The 20,718-nt window shown below is 39.3% G+C and overlaps 1 protein-coding gene across 9 annotated transcripts in view; it reads right to left on the bottom strand.

The window, feature by feature from the left end:
- Window positions 1-20,718, bottom strand: part of NEK10 (NIMA related kinase 10) — a 272,943-nt gene that overhangs the window by 248,764 nt on the left and 3,461 nt on the right. For 5 of the 9 annotated variants that reach the window (XM_050779439.1, XM_050779442.1, XM_050779444.1 and 2 more), the window contains exons 2-4: window positions 9,510-9,631; window positions 5,936-6,046; window positions 5,593-5,653 (exon numbers count right to left, since the gene is read on the bottom strand). In XM_050779439.1, coding sequence (XP_050635396.1) covers window positions 5,593-5,653; window positions 5,936-6,009 — 135 coding nt within the window. In that variant the 5' untranslated portion in view covers window positions 6,010-6,046; window positions 9,510-9,631. The remainder of the gene's footprint in view (window positions 1-5,592; window positions 5,654-5,935; window positions 6,047-9,509; window positions 9,632-20,718) is intronic. The other 4 variants (XM_050779441.1, XM_050779443.1, XM_050779445.1 and 1 more) reach the window with 1 other exon arrangement.

Below are 20,718 nucleotides of genomic sequence, written 5' to 3'. Positions count from 1 at the left end.
CACCTTGACTATGCTTCCACTTGCAATAATAAATTGTCAGGTTATCAGTATTCAAATAGTTTCACTTACCAATATGTGTCTATAATTGGGATAACCCTGAGATTTTTTTCTGATACCACAATAAAGTTGAGCATGGTATAGACAAATATCCTGTTTTTTCCAAAGTACAAATGAAGGACGTTCTATAATTAGCTAAATTATTACAGATGAGGTAAGCAGAGTATAACAAAACAAAAAAATCCTTTTTCAGTAAATTATTCCATATATATTCCATATATTACCAAACAAAGTTATAATATGTTGCACTTGTTGTCTTATTTCATTAAAGTATTTAATGTAAATCAGCATGAAGACATCATTTCCGGCCAGACGTAGTGGCTCACACCTGTAATCCCAGCACTTTGGGAGGCCGAGGCAGGTGGATCACCAAGGTCAAGAGTTCAAGACCAGCCTGACCAACATGGAGAAACCCTGCCTCTACTAAAAATACTAAATTAGCGAGGTATGGTGGCACATGCCTGTAATCCCAGCTACTCGAGAGACTGAGGCAGGAGAATCACTTGAACCCAGGAGGCAGAGGTTGCAATGAGCCAAGATCGCCCCATTGCACTCCAGCCTGGGCAACAAAAGTGAAACTCTGTCTCAAAAAATAAAAACAAAAAAAAAATCATTTCTTTATTCAAAGTGAATATGCCTGACTTTTTATAAGGTCAGCTTACAGAAAAATGGATTATAATAAAGACATTGTTTAATAGTTAACAAAACTAAAATCCTTTTTTATCATATGCCAGCCACAGTCAAATTTTCAAAGTGTTAATAATAAATCTTCCATCCTATAAAACTACTTTTCTATCTCAATTCAGGCAGCCAATCTACAACCACCAAAAGACAACAGGCTGAGCCAGCAATGCTTAGTGGTTAAGAGAAGAAATTCCCTGGCCAGATTCTATGAGTTTAAATCTCCCATTAACTAGCTGCATAATCTTAGAAAATTTACTCAATCTCTCTGTGCATCAGTTTCTGTATCATTAAAATGGAAATAATAATAGTATATAACTCAAGAGTTACGAAAATTGCATGAGTAATTATAAATAGTAATTTATAAAACACTTGCTATGTGTCAAGCATAGTTCTAATTGCTTTGTACATACTCTTTTAATCCTCATAATTATTCCTATTATACAGATGAATTTTGCTAAATGAATAAAATTTGTCATTACAAATTAGGTAATTTCTGAATATGAACTATTAATCCAAATGATATCTAACATGAAGTAACAGCCCAAGCAAATTTTCCCATGTTACACCCAAAATATCATGATACATGACAAAAAAGGAGCAGGTTTTCTAGGCCCAAGAGATTCTAAACCCCCTTACCATTAGCACAACTCCTAGAAAAGTTTGCAAGAGACAAATTAGCCAGCACAGAGAAAGCAAGCCCAGGTGACTCCAAGGGAGGAGTGGAAAGCTGCCGCAGCTTGCCGCCATTCCCTTTGCAGCAGAGCGGGCGGCCTGTATCAGAAATCAACTCTTGGAGAACGGGTGGAGAGATGGATTTGGCATCAATAGTTGCAAAGACCAGGAACTTAATAGTAGGCACCTTGAAGCAAGCAGCACTTCATATGAAAGAAATGTACATTCAGAATCCAGTTCAAAACCCAGAGCCTTTTCTCTTGGGTCCCCAATTTGTCTATCTTCTGTGTGTCTGGTCTTTCCACACCTGGGCATCTGCAGCCTGTTGCTCCCGAGCTTGGGTCAGGGCGTGACTTACCCTCCTGGCAAGCACTTGCCCAAGTCTTCCTGGATAGAGCTGTTCACTCCTTGCCTGGTGGCAACACCATGCTTACCTCTCTTTCAAAACATCTCGGGCTCGTAGAATGTATAGCTTACACAACATCCTTTCCCCTTGAATTTGGCCACCCTGAGGGCAGCATCACATCTATTAATCTTTGTGTTCTTAGCACTTCTCACAGAGCTGGGCATATTGTAGGTATTCAAATGTGAAGCTATGGAACGAATGCTCACTTTGTTCCCCGTCTCTTCGCCAAACTAATTCCTCTGCTAAACCACCTCCAGATAAGTTCATCCATTAATTCAGTGTATGTGTTGCAGACACATCATATACCAGACGTTGTGTGAGACACCGTATATATACAGTAAGCAGAACAGTCATGGCCTCTGTCTTCAAGGAGCTTACAGTCCCATGGGTCATGGGAGGGGGTTGCAGTCCATGAACCAGAATGTCAAGAATGTCGTGTCACTTCTGCTTGCAAACTTCAGCGTTCTCTGTTGCTTATGGAATCAAGTCCAAAATTCATAGATGGGCTTTCAGACACTGCACAGTGTCTTCCAGCTTTATTTATCCAATAGAAATGTCTAGTCACCCTTTTACTTAAATGCTTGTCATTTTCCTTCCTTCAGATATTTGATTATTTTACTCACTTAACCTAGAATGCCCTTTCCATCAATTCCACCGATGGAAAAACCAGCCTATTTTTTAAGAACCACCTCCTTCCCTGTCATTCAAGCTAAAATTGGCTTCCTATTCCTCAAAAGCTATATCCTCGCTGCATGCACCATTCAACCAGGATGGTGTCTTGCCTCATGCCATAATTATCTGTCCCTACTCCCGCTCTCTCAAAACATAACCACCACCACCATGCCGTATACGTTTTCTTTCTACAGCATCTATCGAAACCTCCTTCATTTCAAGATAATTAATAAGCCCATAACACATTAATTTTTTTCTTTATTTCATCTTTTTTTAAAAAAATTGCAAATAAATTCCGTAGCTTCCTATGGCTCTAAATGTGGAGGAAGAAAAGAATCTGAATTCCAGATCTTAGCAGGTTGCTTCAAGATTGGTGAAAACCTCTGGTGACATGTCCAATCAGCGTTGTAGTTTCACTTTGCCTCAGCAATCCTGGGGCAGTTCTTTTTCTTGAGTTATTGGGTTTTCCTGGATTATGATTATTCTAACCTTGCTTATCTTGAAGGAGGGCTTTCTGCCTCTGTGTGTCTCTGTCTCCAGTTCTGTCACATTATGAGACTGTCCTAGAGATATGCAGAGATACACGGAGTGTAGGTCAGGACAAAGAACAAAGGTAGAACACTGGAACACAATGGACCAATGGTGGAAGCAGCCTGGCTCGTTAGAGATTCAGAGGACGGGCATTCAGTTCTCTGCACTCTCTACCCACAAGGTAGATTTCCTCTGTAACTTGAATTTGGCCAGCCTGGTTCATTTGCAAAAAACAGGCCACAACTTGTTAGGGCAGAAATGCAGCTGAGTGGGCCTTAATCAGAGGTTTCACTTTTCAAATTGAGTACTGAAAATCTCAGAGCCAAATATATTGCCCACGTGTATATTTTGTTGAGCATTTCTGCTTGACCCCAGCTCTGCTTTGCTCCCAACCCTTGTTTTTCTCTTATTTTGCGCCCTGGGTTTAATGTATGACAACCTATCATACTTTCTGTCTCTTTATAAGCTCCTAATGGCTCTTTCTGGAATAAGCAAAGTATAAATAACTGTAACTTGAGTTATTTTCTCCAGTGTCTTCCCTCTCCTATAAATGTCTCCACGTATTTTACGAAAAGGAGAACAGGGGTAACATTTCTTATTTCAAAATTACAAATCAATGAAACTTTTATAAACACAATTAGGCATTAATTTTGTTAACCTAAGGACCTTCATTTAATTGACAGTATTTTTATTTTTTTAGCACCATCTACTTTCTGAATAACTCAAGTATTACAAATATACATTTTTGTACACGTAAAAGATTTTACAAAAATATACGCCATGTAAAGTTGTCCCACAACAGATTGCAAATTTGAAAATTGGTTAAAGGGGGAAAAAATCACTAAATTAACTTTAAGCCTGCCAGGTGTTATCAAGCAAGCAGTGTTGAAGGGCATATAAGAGATCTAGTCAGCATAAACTTCAAAGTTGGAAAATTAGAGCCAGAAAAAACACATTGGTTTTTGTTTATGTTTTTGTTTGCCCTGGTCAGGAGGTTATACATACTCATGTGGTGACCCAATTCTCAAGTCACAATTCGATTTAGCAAAATCTGGCCAAGAACTCATCATATAGAGTGAATGAGAGGCAAAAGTCAAAGTTGCTGGCATTAGGACGTACATGATCTGTCAGGAAATAAGACATGTAAACAAGAGTTTCCAAAGCACAGGAGAAAATAATGCTACAGCATTAAAAGAAGGAGCCTTGGGAAGACAGAGATCACTTCTAGAATGGAAGCTATAAGGAGGTAGTATCATTAGAGTTGGGTCTTGGAAATGGGTGAGATTTTATAAGAAAGAAATTTAGGAGAAGGAAATAGGAAAAGCAAAAAGTAGAAGTCTTTGATATTATGTTTACATCACAGGACGTACAGTGAGAAAGAATGGGCACTACACTCAAAATGTATTCCTAGCCATCTTGCTTGCCTCTTTTAAGAAAGGAGGGACTTAATTTTGCAAGTCATTTAACAGGTATCTCAGTAGTTAGAAGCATACACAGCAAAGATGGGGTATCTGGGTTCAGAACTAGACTTCACCAATTAGGAGGCTGTATGATCTTGGGAAAGTCACTTGATTTCTTCGTGCCTGTTTCCTCATCTGTAAAAATGGGAGTTGTAATTATTAAGCAGGGTAATGCAGGTAAAGCAGTGGGCACATAGAAAGTGTTCCCTAAATATAAACTATCATTATTTGGCTTTTATATGCCATCAAATCATTTTCCAGTATAAACAGATAAAAATGCTGTAGTTCTCGTGTAAATGTGGTCGATATAACAAAAATCATCAGGGTTGGATTACCAAACACATGAGCTCTTAAACAAATTTACTTAAGCAAGAACAATGTAGACTTTGGAGCCAAACTACCAGGGTTCAGGTCCCATCCCTGTCATTTATGAGTTAAGGTGCTAAATACGTGTCTGCTATTTTCATTATTATTAGCGTTGCTATGTTGTTCCCCAAGCCTCCCTGGATGGCCTCTAATCTCATGATTTTCCAAAGTCTCACAGGTGCAAAACAAAAATGAAAAGTTTGGAGACAAATTCAAGCAGAAGTACCACTTTTTCTCTAATAAAAACATTACAATGCTACTATAAAAATAGCCAAAATTCACTCCTTGCCCCTCTTTTTGGTGAGGTACATTGTGCAGCAAGCCTCAAGAATGGTACTGTAGCAAGGGGGCAAGATTGGGAAGAGTGAGGGAGGAGGAGGAGAAAAATGTGGTAGAAAGTGCTTTGAAAAAAACAGTTTCCCTAAAGCTTGGAAAGCCAAATGTTGGCCATTCAGTAAAAGAGTACGCAGTCTGTTTACAGACCGAAGAGGAAAGGGTTTGCTAAGCAGGACACAGGGTGACAAGCATAGGCTAAAGCAGGGCCTGGCCTGAGAGAAGAATGTGGATGCTAAGTCTTGGCAGAGCCTGAATCAGGTGTCAGAGAAACAGCCAGATGAAGAAAGAGCAAAAATGTGAATGAGCAAAGAAAAGCAGACATATCGTTCATAGAGATGTTAAATGGAGTCCTTTGGAAACATATGAGTTTTCTTTTATTACCACGTGAACCTTCTTTGTAAACACTACCTGTTGTTTGCTTGATTGGACGTTCAAAAGGCACCGAAGTCTTTTGAGATCTGAATAGTCCCTAGGAGAAAGAATAACACAATGTGAACCCACAGAAGGCTCCAGGTGAACAAGATCATGTTACCCACTGATGGCATTGCCACTTGGAGGCCTGCTTTTATCAACTGGAACGTATACACACACTAAACATTTTCTTTAGAATGCTAGAAATGACCAAACGTTTCAGTAAACACTATAACTGAATAGTAGTTGTCAAGAGTCTTCTGTTTCTCAAAAAGCCATTAAATCTGTTCAGTAACCACTGCTTGAGTTAATAATTAGCAAACGCTCAGTAGGGAGTTACCTGGTAGTGATTTCTTGCTGTTTTTTATCAGTTGATTTTTCTGTGGTCTTCACCTTTTTGTCTTGATCAGGCATTGTAAAACATCAACGCCCCAGAATTAACATCGCATTCCTTTCAAATTAAACCAGAGGGAAAATTTTAGTTGGGTTGTGTGCACCAAAATTTTCTCAGTTAATACAGACAAAACCCACTTGTAACATCTATTTAAACATGGAAAACCTAGATTCAGTTCTAATACATTAATAAACATGTTAATATGAATACCATTTACTATTTATCATTCAAAGGACATTGGGAACATTTAGGGCATGCTTTACCCTCACTCAAAACATAAGTATGGGTATGTCAATAGACAAAGAACAATTGGTTTGCTTTTATTTTTCTTAATCAATTTCTAATGCAATTATTTTAGTTTTCAGAATAGAAATAGAAAGTTGAAGATGCCCATATTTTCAATTACATAACAAATACAAAATTAAGTGTGTACTATGGGTTTAATTTGACTGGATGTAAAATTTTCCAACTAGGCTTCAATGCCACAGTTTGACTTCAATGTGTTGTTCAGGCATGAAAAAGTATGCATTATTGTCTTATAATAGCACGCGTCAATGTATTGTGAAATCTATGGTCAAAATCCAAGTGTTTCAGAAGTATTAAGAGGCAAAAGGAATGTACCAATGGGCATTTCACTTCCACTGAATCTAGTGAAATTTAATTTTGTGAAATGCTCAAAGACAGTTTAAGGATTTAAAAATGATTTTCCCATTATATTTGTCATATTTTTGACAAATAATTGGGCTACAATTAAGAGCCAGAGACCAAGTCTCTCAGCACAGGAGCACAACAATAAAAGGTCCAATATTAACACTTTAGGATTGCACCTAGGACATAACACCACCTCTTTCATTCAACAAATATTTATTGACACTTTTCTATGCCCACTCTCAGACTGAAAACTGCTAAAAGGTTAAGGAAGCTATTACAGGTATGCGTTTCCACCACAAGCAAAAAAACCAAACAAAAACCCACTCACAAACTTTGAAACATGTTTATGAGGTGTTCAGGTAGAGATTTAGCATCTATTTTTACTCTAAAAGAAAGGAAGAGAAGGGAGAAGGGAGAGAAGGGGAGGTAAAAAGAATGGAGGATCTTAGTGTTTAAAAGCAAAAGACCCAAGTGTTTTTAATATGCAAATATAAAAATGTCCCGTAAGTTCTAAAATAAATGGAAATCCATTCAAAATAAATAGAATCTAACTTTACTCTTCCCTCAAAGACAGAAGAAAAACTCTACATAGCCACATTGTCCTGCTGTTGGCTTCAAATTCCTGCTCAAACTATAGCTACAGACTGTTTTAGAAGCAAAAATCGAAGCCACAATGACAAGCACGGGAGAGCCTATAGAAAAGCTCACAGGCTGCTTCTGCTAGAATGGGATCGCATTTACCACTATCAAACTCGCTCAACACCCTGTCTTATTCTCTTGCTTAATTTCCGTAATTGTATTGACCAAGTGTGTGAACAGGAAATAATGATCTAATCGTTATATCTGTTTGAGATCAGCATGTACTCCACGAGCTGGAAGGCTGAATATAGATGACTCTTTGGAAATCTTTCACTTAATTAAACAGTAAACAAATTCACCAGTATCAGCAAAAACAGACAATTGCCTTTAGGATAAAAAACAAAATCCTTTCCATTTAACGGCTGCTCAAACGGAGATATTCTGAAAAAAAAAGCTTTGAGAAGTTGGGAATGCTTTAAAATGCTTAACCTAATCCCATTTTAAATTAACAAAAATGATTATATTATACTAATGTCTATACTATAAAACAAAATGGGAGATGGTGGAAGGAAGGGCAGTTCATATGTTAAGTCAAGTTGCCCAAAGGCAGACAATGTATTAAGAAAGCATTCCCAATAGAGGTCAGGCAAGGGTGCTAACGCAAAAGCTCTCTGGAGGGTAGCTTCAGTCTAAGTCCATGGAGGAATGCGGCAGTGTAGATTAGTACTCAGAGTTGTCTAAACTGAGAGAAGTGAAAGCCTGGCTCTCATATTCCTGTAGCCTTCAGTCATAACTCCCCAGGCACTCCTCTCTTGCGGTAGTGACTCCAAGTCACTTAGAGGCAGTCCTCTAAAAAAGACATAGAGAATCTAGCTGTTAAAGCAGAACACTGATGCCAATACCAGGATACACAGTCCCAAGGAATGGGGGAGGCTCCGGGCAGAGTGCCCACATATATCCACTACAATCAACGACTGCATGTGGAAGAGCTGTGGATAATGAAGGTAAAGTATCTTTGCTATGGATACAAACTAAGCAGCGCCTACTACATTAGTTTCCAACTACTGAGTTGAATTTCCCTCTTTCTTTGCTTGACCTCGCCAGATGTTGGCATGATCTCATGTCCTAGCAGCTCAGTCCTTGGTCCTCTTCCCTTCTCTATCTGCCCCCTCTCCCAAGAATCTCTTGCAGTCTCATGGTTTTACACACCATCAGCAATTATAAATTTATATGTTCAGCCCTAACCCCATTCTGACCTCCTAAATTCACAAAGTCACCATATGGATGCCTAATGAGCATCCCAAATTTCACATACCCTAAACAGAACTCTAGACCCCCACCCCCAGTACCAAATGCCCCTAGTGCTCCCCATCTTGGTACCTGGTACCACACTGGCGCTCTAGACAAAAGTTCAGGGGACATTCTTGGCTCCTCTCTTTCCTCTACCTCCCATATTCAAGCCACCAGCAAAACTAGTTAGCTTTCCCTTCTTTCCACTCCTACTGCTATCACCCTACTCCAAGCCACCATCTTCTCTGCCTGGGTGACTGCCACAACCCCCTCAACAGTCTCTCTGCTTCCACCCTTGCTCCTCTACATCCCCAGGGAATGCTTTAAAATGTAAATCAGACCATACCACTCTGTGGCTTACAACCTTCCTGTGGCCTGCTATTGGACTTGGCTTCCAACCATGACTTTCACTGCGCTGAGCTTGCCTCCTCCCCTCTCGCCCTTGCTTCCTCCACTTCAGCCATGTTGGCTTTCTAGAGAGAAACATGAACCCAAAAACAAGCCAACTGCTATGGTTTGAATGTCTATCCTCTCCAAAATTCATGTTGAAATTTAATTGCCACTAAAACAGTATTAAGAGGTAGGACCTTTGAGAGATAATTAAGTCATGACTCTGTCCTCATGAGTGGGTTTAGTGCATTTTACAAAGGGCTTTCAGGAATGAGTTCTCTCTCTTTGCTCTTCTGCCATGTAAGAAAAAGTGTGACTCCCTTCCAGAGAAAGCAGTGTTCAAGGTGCCATCTTGGAAGCAGGGACTGGACACTTACCAGACACCAAGCCTACTAGCACCTTGATCTTGGACTTCCCAGCCTCCAGAACTGTTCTTTATAAATTACCTAGTCTGCCAGGCATGATGGCGTACACCTGTATTCCTAACACCTTGGGAGGCTGAAGCGGGAGGATTGCTTGAAGGTCAAGAGTTTGAAACCACCCTGGACAACATACCAAGACTCCATCTCTACAAAAAACTTAAAAATAAGCCAAGTGTGGTGGTGTGTACCTGTAGTGCAAGCTTCAAGAAGCTGAGGCAGGAGGATTGCTTGAGCCCAGGATGTTGAGACTGCAGTGAGCCCTCATGGTGTTACTGCATTCCAGCCTGAGCAACAGCACAAGATCCTGTCTCTTAAAAAGAAACGAATAAATAAATACCCCAGTCTGTAGTATTCTATCATAGCAGCACAAAACAGACTAAGACCACTTGTACCCATGAACATGCCAACTATATTCTTGCGTTAAAGCCTTGGCACTTTCTGCCTGCTTGCTGTTCTTTTCCCATAATCTCACGCTGGCTTCTCCATATCCTTTGGGTTTCAGGTCAGATGTGCTCTCCTAAGTGGGGGCTCCTCTGATGAATCTCTGCGACATATTCACCCCCACATACTCATACTTACCACAGCACTCTGTTTTCTTTCCTTCTGGAGTTCATCAACATTGGAAATCCTCTTGTCCATTTATTGATTCCCTTGAACTAGCTTATAAGCCTCCTATGGCAGGGACTGTGTCTGTTTCATCCACAAATATGTCCCTGACACATAGAAGAGCACATAGTGCATGACACAGTGTAAGCATGGTATAAGCCCTCAAAAAATAGGTATCACAATCTGTAAGGAGTGATTTATTTTGTGGGTTATTTGCTTTTAACAGTTACTTATTTTAAGGTTTAGAACCTCCTCTGACATCCCAAGCCTGGTGCTCCTTCTCGATGCCCCCAGAGCAGCCTATACTCCCCACATATGATTATTATTATGAGATAATCAGGAAATTCCAATATCAAATGTATAGGTTTGCTCTGGGCGATTTTGATGTTACAATTGCCTGATTACCACAGAAGGCCAGGAATTGGGCTTCCATTATTCACCACAGAATGGCGAATGGTCGGCAAAAAATATTTATTGAATGCAATGCCTAATAAATGGATGAATGGATAAAAGGATTATTTTTAAAGAAACCTGTGTCATTACTTTTTTAGGTCAACAAATTGCTCATAAAGCTCTTTGATAAATACAATCAACTGATGAGCATTTGTGATGTTGTAATAATCCTGAGCACATTCAGGAATTATTCAGTCATTGGGGGAAACTTAAGAGTTCTATATAAGAAAATATTCATCGCTGTGCTTCTGAAACTATCTGTAATAAAGAACTCTTTTTAATTTCCAATCTTTTATGGACTGATACTTTTGGTTCAAATCCTGTTCAGTGAGACCATTCCACTGGTGATGTGCCCACGCTGCCATGGCAATGCTGAAGTGCTGTAAATATTTCTAAATTCTTACTCTCAATTTCTGTCTTTATCTGCTCATGGACCAGTAACACACCAGTCTGAATATCACCTTAATAGCACTGGTCTGAATTATTAAAGTCTATCTTTTTAAGTAACAAAACTGTTTTCACAGCAACCCTAGATGAATCTCTAACTGAGAACCACAGCCCTAAGTACCGAATTCTAAGGGGACTAACCCAGGAATTGACAATTCCTTGACAACCAGGAGAGGGCGAGAGTGAGGCTGGGAAAGGAGAACTGTGGCCAAGCAGTTAAAGCTCAAGGTGGACTCTCCACTTAAAACCAAAGCAATCTTATTTCTCTGGGGTTCTGCGTACAGCTTCATTACAGAAAAGGATTCTATTGCTAAAAATAAAAATAGAAAACCACTGATTCTCTAACACTTATTTTACCAGTGAGATTAGGCCAAAAATGTTTGCTTTTTACAAAAACTTTTGGCCTTATCTGTAAAATAAGTGTTAAGAGAATTTGCTACACAAACACTTGTACCTATATGGGTTTTTCTTCCATTCTAATGAGATGGTGGAAATTTAGTTTGTTATTTTTTTATATAGGGAGTAGTCACAGTAGTGAAAGATTATATATAAAAACCAAAGGCCTGCTACTTTAAAAACAGAAACTTTCAGTGTCTTTGCTTTTTTTGTACACCTCAGTCATGGGACCTGAACACCATCTCAGATGGGAGAGAAGAGATCTTTCCAAACCTCAGGGGACAGCCCATGGGTTTGGTGCTTACAGCCCTAGACAAGTACAGATATAATCACAGTTATGATTCATTGTTGAATTTTTAAATCCATTTTTTAAAAGAAACGCTTACAAGTAACTTCTGTCCTCTATTGTTTGACATTTGGGTTAATGCTAAAGAAGTCCCCAGAGATGCACCTCATTTGCTCATGATGTCTTGGTAACTGCTGAGTAAACACATATGACAGAGAAAGAAACACATGCCATGGCAAAATTACCTAACTGACTGTAATTAATTTAAATTGTGCAATATTAACCTACTAACTAAATAACATAGGGAGTATTTGTGATATGGCTTTCAGATCTCTACCCAGAAACCCGTTTCTATTCCATGGTTGCCTTAGCTACTCAAAAGATCCTCAGGTGGCCTCATCTTTACTAAATATAAAACAGAGTCATTTGAATCATTATGGTAAATCGCCCACAAATCCACAAATACCTTTTTTTTTCCTACTAATCGCTTATGTTGCATCTTTGTAAATACTCCATTTTATTTACCACAATTACTAATGGTTAAAAACAAAACTTACGAAGTAATAACAGGCCAGGGAATGGTGGCTCGTGCCTGTAATCCCAGCACTTTGGGAGGCCAAGGCAGGTAGATCACCCAAGGTCAGAAGTTCGAGACCAGCCTGACCAACATGGTGAAACCCCGTCTCTACTAAAAACACAAAAATTAGCCAGGTGTGGTGGTGCACGCCTGTAGTCCCAGTTATTCAGGAGGCTGAGGGAGGAGAATCACTTGAACCCGGAAGGCAGAGGTTGCAGTGAGCTGAGATCATGCCACTGCACTCCAGCCTGGGCAACGGAGTGAGACTCTGTCTCAAAAAAACAAAAAAAAAAACAATCAATCAATCAATTAAAAAGTAATAACAGTGAAAATACATCAGACTAAAGTTAATTACCACTTTGGCTTGTCAGGTTTATTATTTTGAAAAAAGCACTAAAATAAACCGCAATGAACCCTACCACAAAAGGAAGTTAGAACTTCCTGTACTGACAAGAAGTCTCTATTTCTTCTGACGAATAATGATTAACCTTTCATTTTAGATGACAAGTTACCATTCTGTCTGTTTTCAAAGCGACATATTACCATACTTTAGAGAACTTTCAGCCCCGTAACTAACTAGAAGTACAAAATGGAAAACCATTTCTCTAATTCCTTTACTGTAGATATTTTTCTAAAAGTTCCTCTAATAGTGATTCTCTGAGAAAAGTAGTTAAAATAAGATAAAAATTCACATAGAGCAGTCAGAGATAAGACAAACATGTTAAAATGCACTGGTTAAATGTTTAGTTCTCAGTTTTGATGACTGTAACATGGCGATGGCAAATGTCAACATTAAGGGAAGCTGAGTGAAGGGTATACGGGAATTCTGTGCTGTTTTTGCAGTTTTTATGTTAAGTCTAAAATTATTTCAAAATACACACTTAAAATGTATTTACAACTTCAGCAGTTTACGTAGTTAAAGTGCTTTGAGAATAAACAAACGATTTTCTTTTTGCAAAGAATATTTGCACTAAATCTCACAAATATATAGTGCTTGGACTTTTCAAATTATGTATGCTTTAGAACATTATAAATCCTCCACAGAAAATGTCAAGTTAAATTGGTCAAATTGCTGGAAAATAAACAAATACACACACATTTTCAAAATAAAGTTGAGGAAATCCTGTAAGAAACATAACTTGCAAATACCCATTACAGTTTAGAAAGGACATCTGGTTCTCTAGTCTAAACTGTTGTCTTGATTTTATCCCTTATATTACATTGTTATTGTTCTTCAATGGAAACTATATGTGGAGTTAGCAGAAAAGAGACAGCTATGACAAGAATAAACGTCAGAGAACATGCAGTACCAGGGTGTCTAACGCCATCCTGGCCCAAGAACAGAATGTAAATGAATGAAAACAGGTGTAGAGAGTGGTAGAGCTTTGGTCACACCTGAGAAGGCACCTTCTCCCAAGAGGGATTCAAAAGCACATTAAAAATGAAGCAAAACACGACAAGACACTTGCACAAGATAATAAAACAAATCTACAGGTCACCAGTTGCAGACCATAATTCAGCTCCCTTCTACTAGAGGAGGAAATTAAGATCCAGAGAGGAAACATGTGTCAAAGGCCACACAGCATCTTTAGGAGTAGAAGGAGAACAAAGCCCACTTCACCTTCAGGATCTAAATCTTCATGGAAAACTCTAAGGCAGATGGGAAAAAGAGAACTTGTTGACATTGGCCCTTAGCCAAGGGCAGAGGGTGATATAATAACAACTGATGTTTGCATAACTTCACCTCCTGGACCCTGGGGTGCTTGCAAACATCCATTCATTCATCCTGGTTCACTCATGTGAAATATGTAGGTGGTGTATTTTAATCATCATAGAGTGGTAAACAAAGACACAGTTGGTACAGAATCTCCAAGGGCAGGAGTGTGTCGCCAGCTAAGGACAAGCATCATTATCACGGCCTTGCTCCTGAGTCAGTACACTTGCCACCTTCCTTGTGCAAAAAGTCAATACTTTAAGCACTTTTTGTAAACAAGCACCTGGGGATAAAAAGAACCAAGAATTCCAATAGTATTCTAACCCTTTCCCACTTAATCCTCCAAATAGTTACTGACCACCTGCTATGATGATGGACACTCCTTTAAGTGCTGACTTTCATTTTCCTCTGGCTAATACTGACCCAAGTTGGTCTGAGTGCTGCTCCAAAATTAACTAGAATATGTGACAACAGATACCACTACAACCTCCCTATTTTCTGATTTATTCTCATTCCAACTCATATCTTTTATTGTAAAGGGAAATCTGCAGATATTAATGTAGATTCTATGGATCCCCTGCATTGTCATTGCATAATGGTATTTGTGGTATGCTGTGTCTGTGCCTTGTATAGCTGCTACAGCATCCAATTCTACTCATCATATAGTTTACAATGTGCCTGTGTTCGAGCAAATGAACCTGAGACTCACATATTAAGTAGTGATATTGAAAAGAGGGAAAAAGGTCCAGATGATGTGAAGGAAGAATTTATATTAACCCATCAACAAAAATAACTAAAGTAGCACACTAAATTCCTCTTTTCTCATTGACCCCAAATATAATAAGAGTATATTCTATTTCCTGATTTTGTGAGAAACAGAAAAGTGAGAATTATATTTATTCATTACTCCAAGAAATATTTATTGAGTCCATAGTATATGCCAGGCACTGAGGATACAACACTGAATAAGACATGATCCATAATGTCTTCTAATAAAATAGTTAACCAACATTGTAATAAGTGATAAAGTAAGTACAGATTCAACCCAAACCCCTAGAACTTTCACAAGTGAAGAGAAGACTGAATCAACAAATTGAGGTTCATATGTTCAGTGGCGCTGCAAAAACTAGAAGTACTTTCTGAGCTATAAAATAAAATTGAATTTCATCTAATAACATTTTATTTCAAGTGCATTTTATTATTTACTGTGCTCTGACTGTGCACAAGACGCCACTGGACACTGCAAAAAAAAAATCTCTTTACAATCCAATGTGTGTGGGAAATCATAAATATGTAGGGTAAAGCATATGAAACTGCTGATAATGTCTCTTTGTAAAAGAAGACTTTTTTTTAATGGTTCAGGCAAATACAATGGATTAAATAAGAACACTAGAAATGTCAAAAAGCAGAAAAAAAAACTGTTGGAATGAGATTATAAACTGAATGAAATCGGAGGAAAGATCATAGAAAGACTTTGTGAACTGCAAACTTGAAGAAGGTCCAGAAAGATGGGCAGGGGGTTGAACAACAGGCCTGGCCAGTGAGTACAGGGATGCAGGCAAGATCCTGAAAGTGGCTTGAGGAGACAGTGAGTAGATGAGTTGAGCTGGAGCTGAAGGATCTGGAAGAAGGCGAGTGTTGGGAAAAGGAGTGAGTGGCAGCCTTCAGCCTGTAAGCCAACTTATGGAACTCCTAATGGCTAAGGAGTTTGGAAGCAATGCTATTCTCTTTGGAAGTGTAAAACATCTATATGCGGATCATTCAGTTTATCATCACATTCCACTAATCTTTGGCCAACTCTTTTGGATAAAGAGGAATTGACCTGAGGTAATGTTAGAGTGTTCATGGAATTCAAAGAACTACATTAAGTAGCAGGAACATCAGAGGTAATTATATGAGGCAAGGAGAGTGCAAACATATTAGGTGGGCACAAAAGTAATTGCAGTTTTTAGAAATGGGGAAAGGATTCCCTATTTAATAAATGATGCTGGGAAAACTGGCTAGCCATATATCGAAAGCTGAAACTGGATCCCTTCCTTACACCTTATACAAAAATTAATTCAAGGTGGATTAAAGACTTAAATGTTAGACCTAAAATCATAAAAACCCTAGAAGAAAACCTAGGCAATACCATTCAGGACATAGGCATGAGCAAGGACTTCATGTCTGAAACACCAAAAGCAATGGCAACAAAAGCCAAAATTGAAAAATGGGATCTAATTAAATGAAAGAGCTTCTGTACAGCAAAAGAAACTACCATCAGAGTGAACAGGCAACCTACAGAATGGGAGAACATTTTTGCAATCTATTCATCTGACAAAGGGCTAATATCCAGAATCTACAAAGAACTCAAACAAATTTACAAGAAAAAAACAACCCCATCAAAAAGTGGGCAAAGGATATGAACAGACACTTCTCAAAAGAAGACATTTATGCAGGCAACAGACACATGAAAAAATGCTCATCATCACTGGCCATCAGAGAAATGCAAATCAAAACCACAATGAAATATCATCTCACACCAGTTAGAATGGCAATCATTAAAAAGCCAGGAAACAACAGGTGCTGGAGAGGATGTGGAGAAATAGGAACACTTTTACACTGTTGGTGGGACTGTAAACTAGTTCAACCACTGTGGAAAACAGTGTGGCGATTCCTCAAGGATCTAGAATTACAAATACCATTTGACCCAGCCATCCCATTACTGGGTATATACCCAAAGGATTATAAATCATGCTGCTGTAAAGACACATGCACACGTATGTTTATTGTGGCACTATTCACAATAGCATAGACTTGGAACCAACCCAAATGTCCATCAATCCACTGGATTAAATGTCCACTTAATCCAGTCTGTCTATCCACAGACTGGATTAAGAAAATGTGGCACATATACACCATGGAATACTATGCAGCCATAAAAAAGGATGAGTTCATGTCCTTTGTAGGGACATGGATGCAGCTGGAAACCATCATTCTCAGCAAACTATGGCAAGGACAAAAAACCAAACACCGCATGTTCTCACTCATAGGTGGGAATTGAACAATGAGATCACTTGGACACAGGAAGGAGAACATCACACACCAGGTCCTATTATGGGGAGGGGGTAGGGGGGAGGGATAGCATTAGGAGACATACCTAATGTAAATGACGAGTTAATGGGTGCAGCACACCAACATGGCACATGTATACATATGTAACAAACCTGTACGTTGTGCACATGTACCCTAGAACTTAAAGTATAATAAAAAAAAAAAAAAATGCGGTTTTTGCCAATACTTTCAATGGCAAAAACCGCAATTACTTTTGTGCCCACCTAACACATTCATTCATCCTGTCTCAAATAAAACAGTCTCAAATAAAAGAGAGTCCTTTGGCATGGACCTCAGAAAAATGACACCTTCCGCTTCCTCACCCCCATATCTGACATTTGGCTACTAAGTCCAATTTTTCTGTTAAATATGACACCTATGTGTCCGCCCCCACTGCCCACGCCCTAGTCCAAGCTCACACTGGTGCCCACCGGAACCACACTATCACTTCCTAAATGATCTCCCAGCCTGCAATGTCTCCATGTCTCCCTCTCCCGGACTGCAACAAAAAACTGTCTCCACACAGCGACAAAAGCACTCTTTTTATCGTACATATTTCACCAATTATGCCTTTACACGCTTCCCATTTCTCCTGGGATAAAAAGAAAACTTAGCAAGTTCTGTGAGGTGCTGCATGCCATTGACGCCCCTGGCCCCCGAGCCAGCTGCCACTCACACTTAGTCCTGAACTGCCACCCCAGAGTTACTTCTCCTGAATATCCCCAGGCCTTTACTCCTGGACTCAAGGGCTACGGTGGTATGGAGAGGCCTGGAAGTCTTATCCTTCATGTCTCAACTGAAGTATTCATTCTTTTTTTTTTTTTTTTTTTGAGACGGAGTCTCGCTCTGCCGCCCAGGCTGGAGTGCAGTGGGGCCATCTCAGCTCACTGCAAGCTCCGCCGCCCGGGTTCACGCCATTCTCCTGCCTCAGCCTCCCGAGTAGCTGGGACTACAGGCGCCCGCCACCGCGCCCGGCTAGTTTTTTGCATTTTTTAGTAGAGACGGGGTTTCACCGTGTTAGCCAGGATGGTCTCCATCTCCTGACCTCGTGAACCGCCCGTCTCGGCCTCTCAAAGTGCTGGGATTACACGCTTGAGCCACCGCGCCCGGCCTGAAGTATCCATTCTTTGGGCTGACCTCCTAGACAAGGTCACAACCCCGCCAAGCATTGCCTTGCAGCTTTTCACAAAGAGGCTGATTCAGGTAATAATTCAATAAATACATATGTCCATCTCCATTAGTTTACTGTAAACTAGTCAAGCATATGGAGGACAGCTTTTTGGCTCATTCCCAGTATCTAGCACATACTTTGTAGTTTATAATAAAAGAGGGATTCAATAAATAATTGCTGAATGAATCAATGAATGAACAGATTCCAAGTTAAATGTGATTGCGAAGCTCCAAATATAACTGGAATATCATGATGTAGATATGGAGAGTAAAGACAATGAAAAAGAACAGCAATTAAGTTTGCCCCAGCTGACTAGTATCCAGTGATTGTAGCATGTTGATTTGACAAAATATCTCTATAAATACAAGGAAGCTACAAAGAAAAGAATATAAAGTATTACATTGATGTTAAAGACGTACTACCTCAAGGATACATGAACAGGACAATAATGTTTCCTAAAGGAAAGATGAGTATTCACATTGTGTCAAGTGTAGCATACACATGTGTATTATATGAATGCCACTGTCTCCACTGATGCAAGTTGACAAGTCTGGGAATGTGAATTCTCCTGGTTACACCACTGGAATATAGTCAAAAAGAATAACAGGGGTAGAGGAGGCTTGGTTTCCACTTGCCCACTGAGTGACCTCAAAAGTGTCACTGGATTTCTCTATTTTCTCATTGGCTGAAAAATAGAAATAACAACATGCCTATGACAAGGTGGCAGTTGGGACTAAATAAAATAGAGTGACATCCCTTTAGAACTGTCAACAACTAGAGAACTGTGTTACTGTTATGATAGTTGTTGTAAGTATCATCTTTTGTGTGTGTGTGTGTGGAGAGTGCGGTCTCACTGTGTTGCTCAGGCTGGTAATAATATTACTTCATTTGAAGAGCTTGTGTATGTACTTTATTTATTTATTTTTTGAGATGGAGTTTTACTCGTCACCCAGGCTGGAGTGCAGTGGCACGATCTCGGCTCACTGCAACCTCTGCCTCCCAGGTTCAAGCAATTCTCCTGCCTCAGCCTCCCGAGTGGTTGGAATTGCAGGTGCCCACCACCATGTCTGGCTAATTTTTATTTTTATTTATTTATTTATTTTTTCTGTATTTTTAGTAGAGATGGGCTTTCACCATGTTGGCCAGGCTGGTCTCAAAGTCCTGACCTCAGATGATCCACCCTCCTCGGCCTCCCAAAGTGCTGGAATTACAGGTGTGAGCCACAGCACCTGGCTGCGTATTTATTTTAAATCATTCGTCTATATTCATTGATTTTGACTCATTAATGAAAAATACTAGAGATAAAATTAAAAATAGGGTTTAAATTCAATGTCATAAATGGTTTTCATTTTAATTTTTAAAAACCTAATAAGGGTTATTCTTACAAGCACATTAGTATATTCATTTAATCCTCAAAATAACCCTTTGAGGTAGTAATATATCTCCAACTTACAGATGAAGAAACTGAGGCACTAAAATGTCCAGTAACTTGACCAAGATCTCATACCTAGTAATAACAACAGTCATAATAAAAGCAAACATTTATATGGTGGTGCTAGCACTGTTCTAAGTGCTTTCTATACATTACCTAATGTAATACTCCTAATGAATCTATAAGGTAGCTACCCTTACAGTCCCTAATTTACACATGAAGGAAATGAGGCCCAATGAGGTTCATCCATTTGCCAAGGTCCCACAGCTGGTAAGTGGCAGAGCAGAGATTTGAAGCCAGGCAGAACCCTTCCTGTTAATCTAATGCAGTACTAACTCTCATTTATTGGTGGCATTTATCCAGCTCTCTATTCACCTAAGTGAATTTTCTAGATAAATACTTATTTCTTTAATAAACAAATATTATTTTATTCATACCTTTCATATTAACAATTGCCTGTCTTTTACTAAATATACTAAATACTGTGCAACTTTTTCCTGATGGCCCAAGGTCAGTGTTATGGCTGCTGTGCTTTATCTGTCCTGCTTGTAGTTTTTACTTTAATTTTTACAGGAGTGCTTAGGTATCTTTTGTAGACATGAGCCAGTCAGTTGTCATTTTGTCACTGTGATTCTGCTGACTGCTTTGAAGCTAGAATCTGTGTCTATCGTAATTATTTCTAATATAAGATTTAATAAGCTTTGAATTGATGCCAACTCTATGGACTTAAGTCCATGACTTTCATTATGACCATGGCAGATTTTAGCTGAGATGAGGGGAGTCTGACCTATAGATAAGTATAAGGAATTATTTTACCAAATGAAAAACTATATATTTTATCCAGTGCGCATATTCCTGTTTTTTTGTTTTTGTTTGTTTGTTTGTGTTTTTTTTGAGATGGAGTCCCGCTCTGTGCCCAAGCTGGAGTGCAGTGGTGCCATCTTGGCTGACTGCAACCTCCGCCTTCCAGGTTCAAGTGATTCTCCTGTCTCAGACTCCAGAGTAGCTGAGATTACCAGCACACGTCACCACACCCAGCTAATTTTTGTATTTTTAGTAGAGACAGGGTTTTACCATGTTGGCCAGGCTGGTCTCGAACTCCTGACCTCAAGTGATCCTCCCACTTTGACCTCCCAAAGTGCTGGGATTACAGGTGTGAGCCATCGTGCCTGGCCATTCCTGTTTCTTAAATCATGATACATATCAGGCATATACATGAGTT

This window comes from Macaca thibetana, chromosome 2 (assembly GCF_024542745.1).
Source record: "Macaca thibetana thibetana isolate TM-01 chromosome 2, ASM2454274v1, whole genome shotgun sequence".
Taxonomy (NCBI): Eukaryota; Metazoa; Chordata; class Mammalia; order Primates; family Cercopithecidae; genus Macaca; species Macaca thibetana.
Note: the sequence above shows the minus strand (reverse complement) of the source record. Positions and strands in the feature narration are given on the sequence as shown.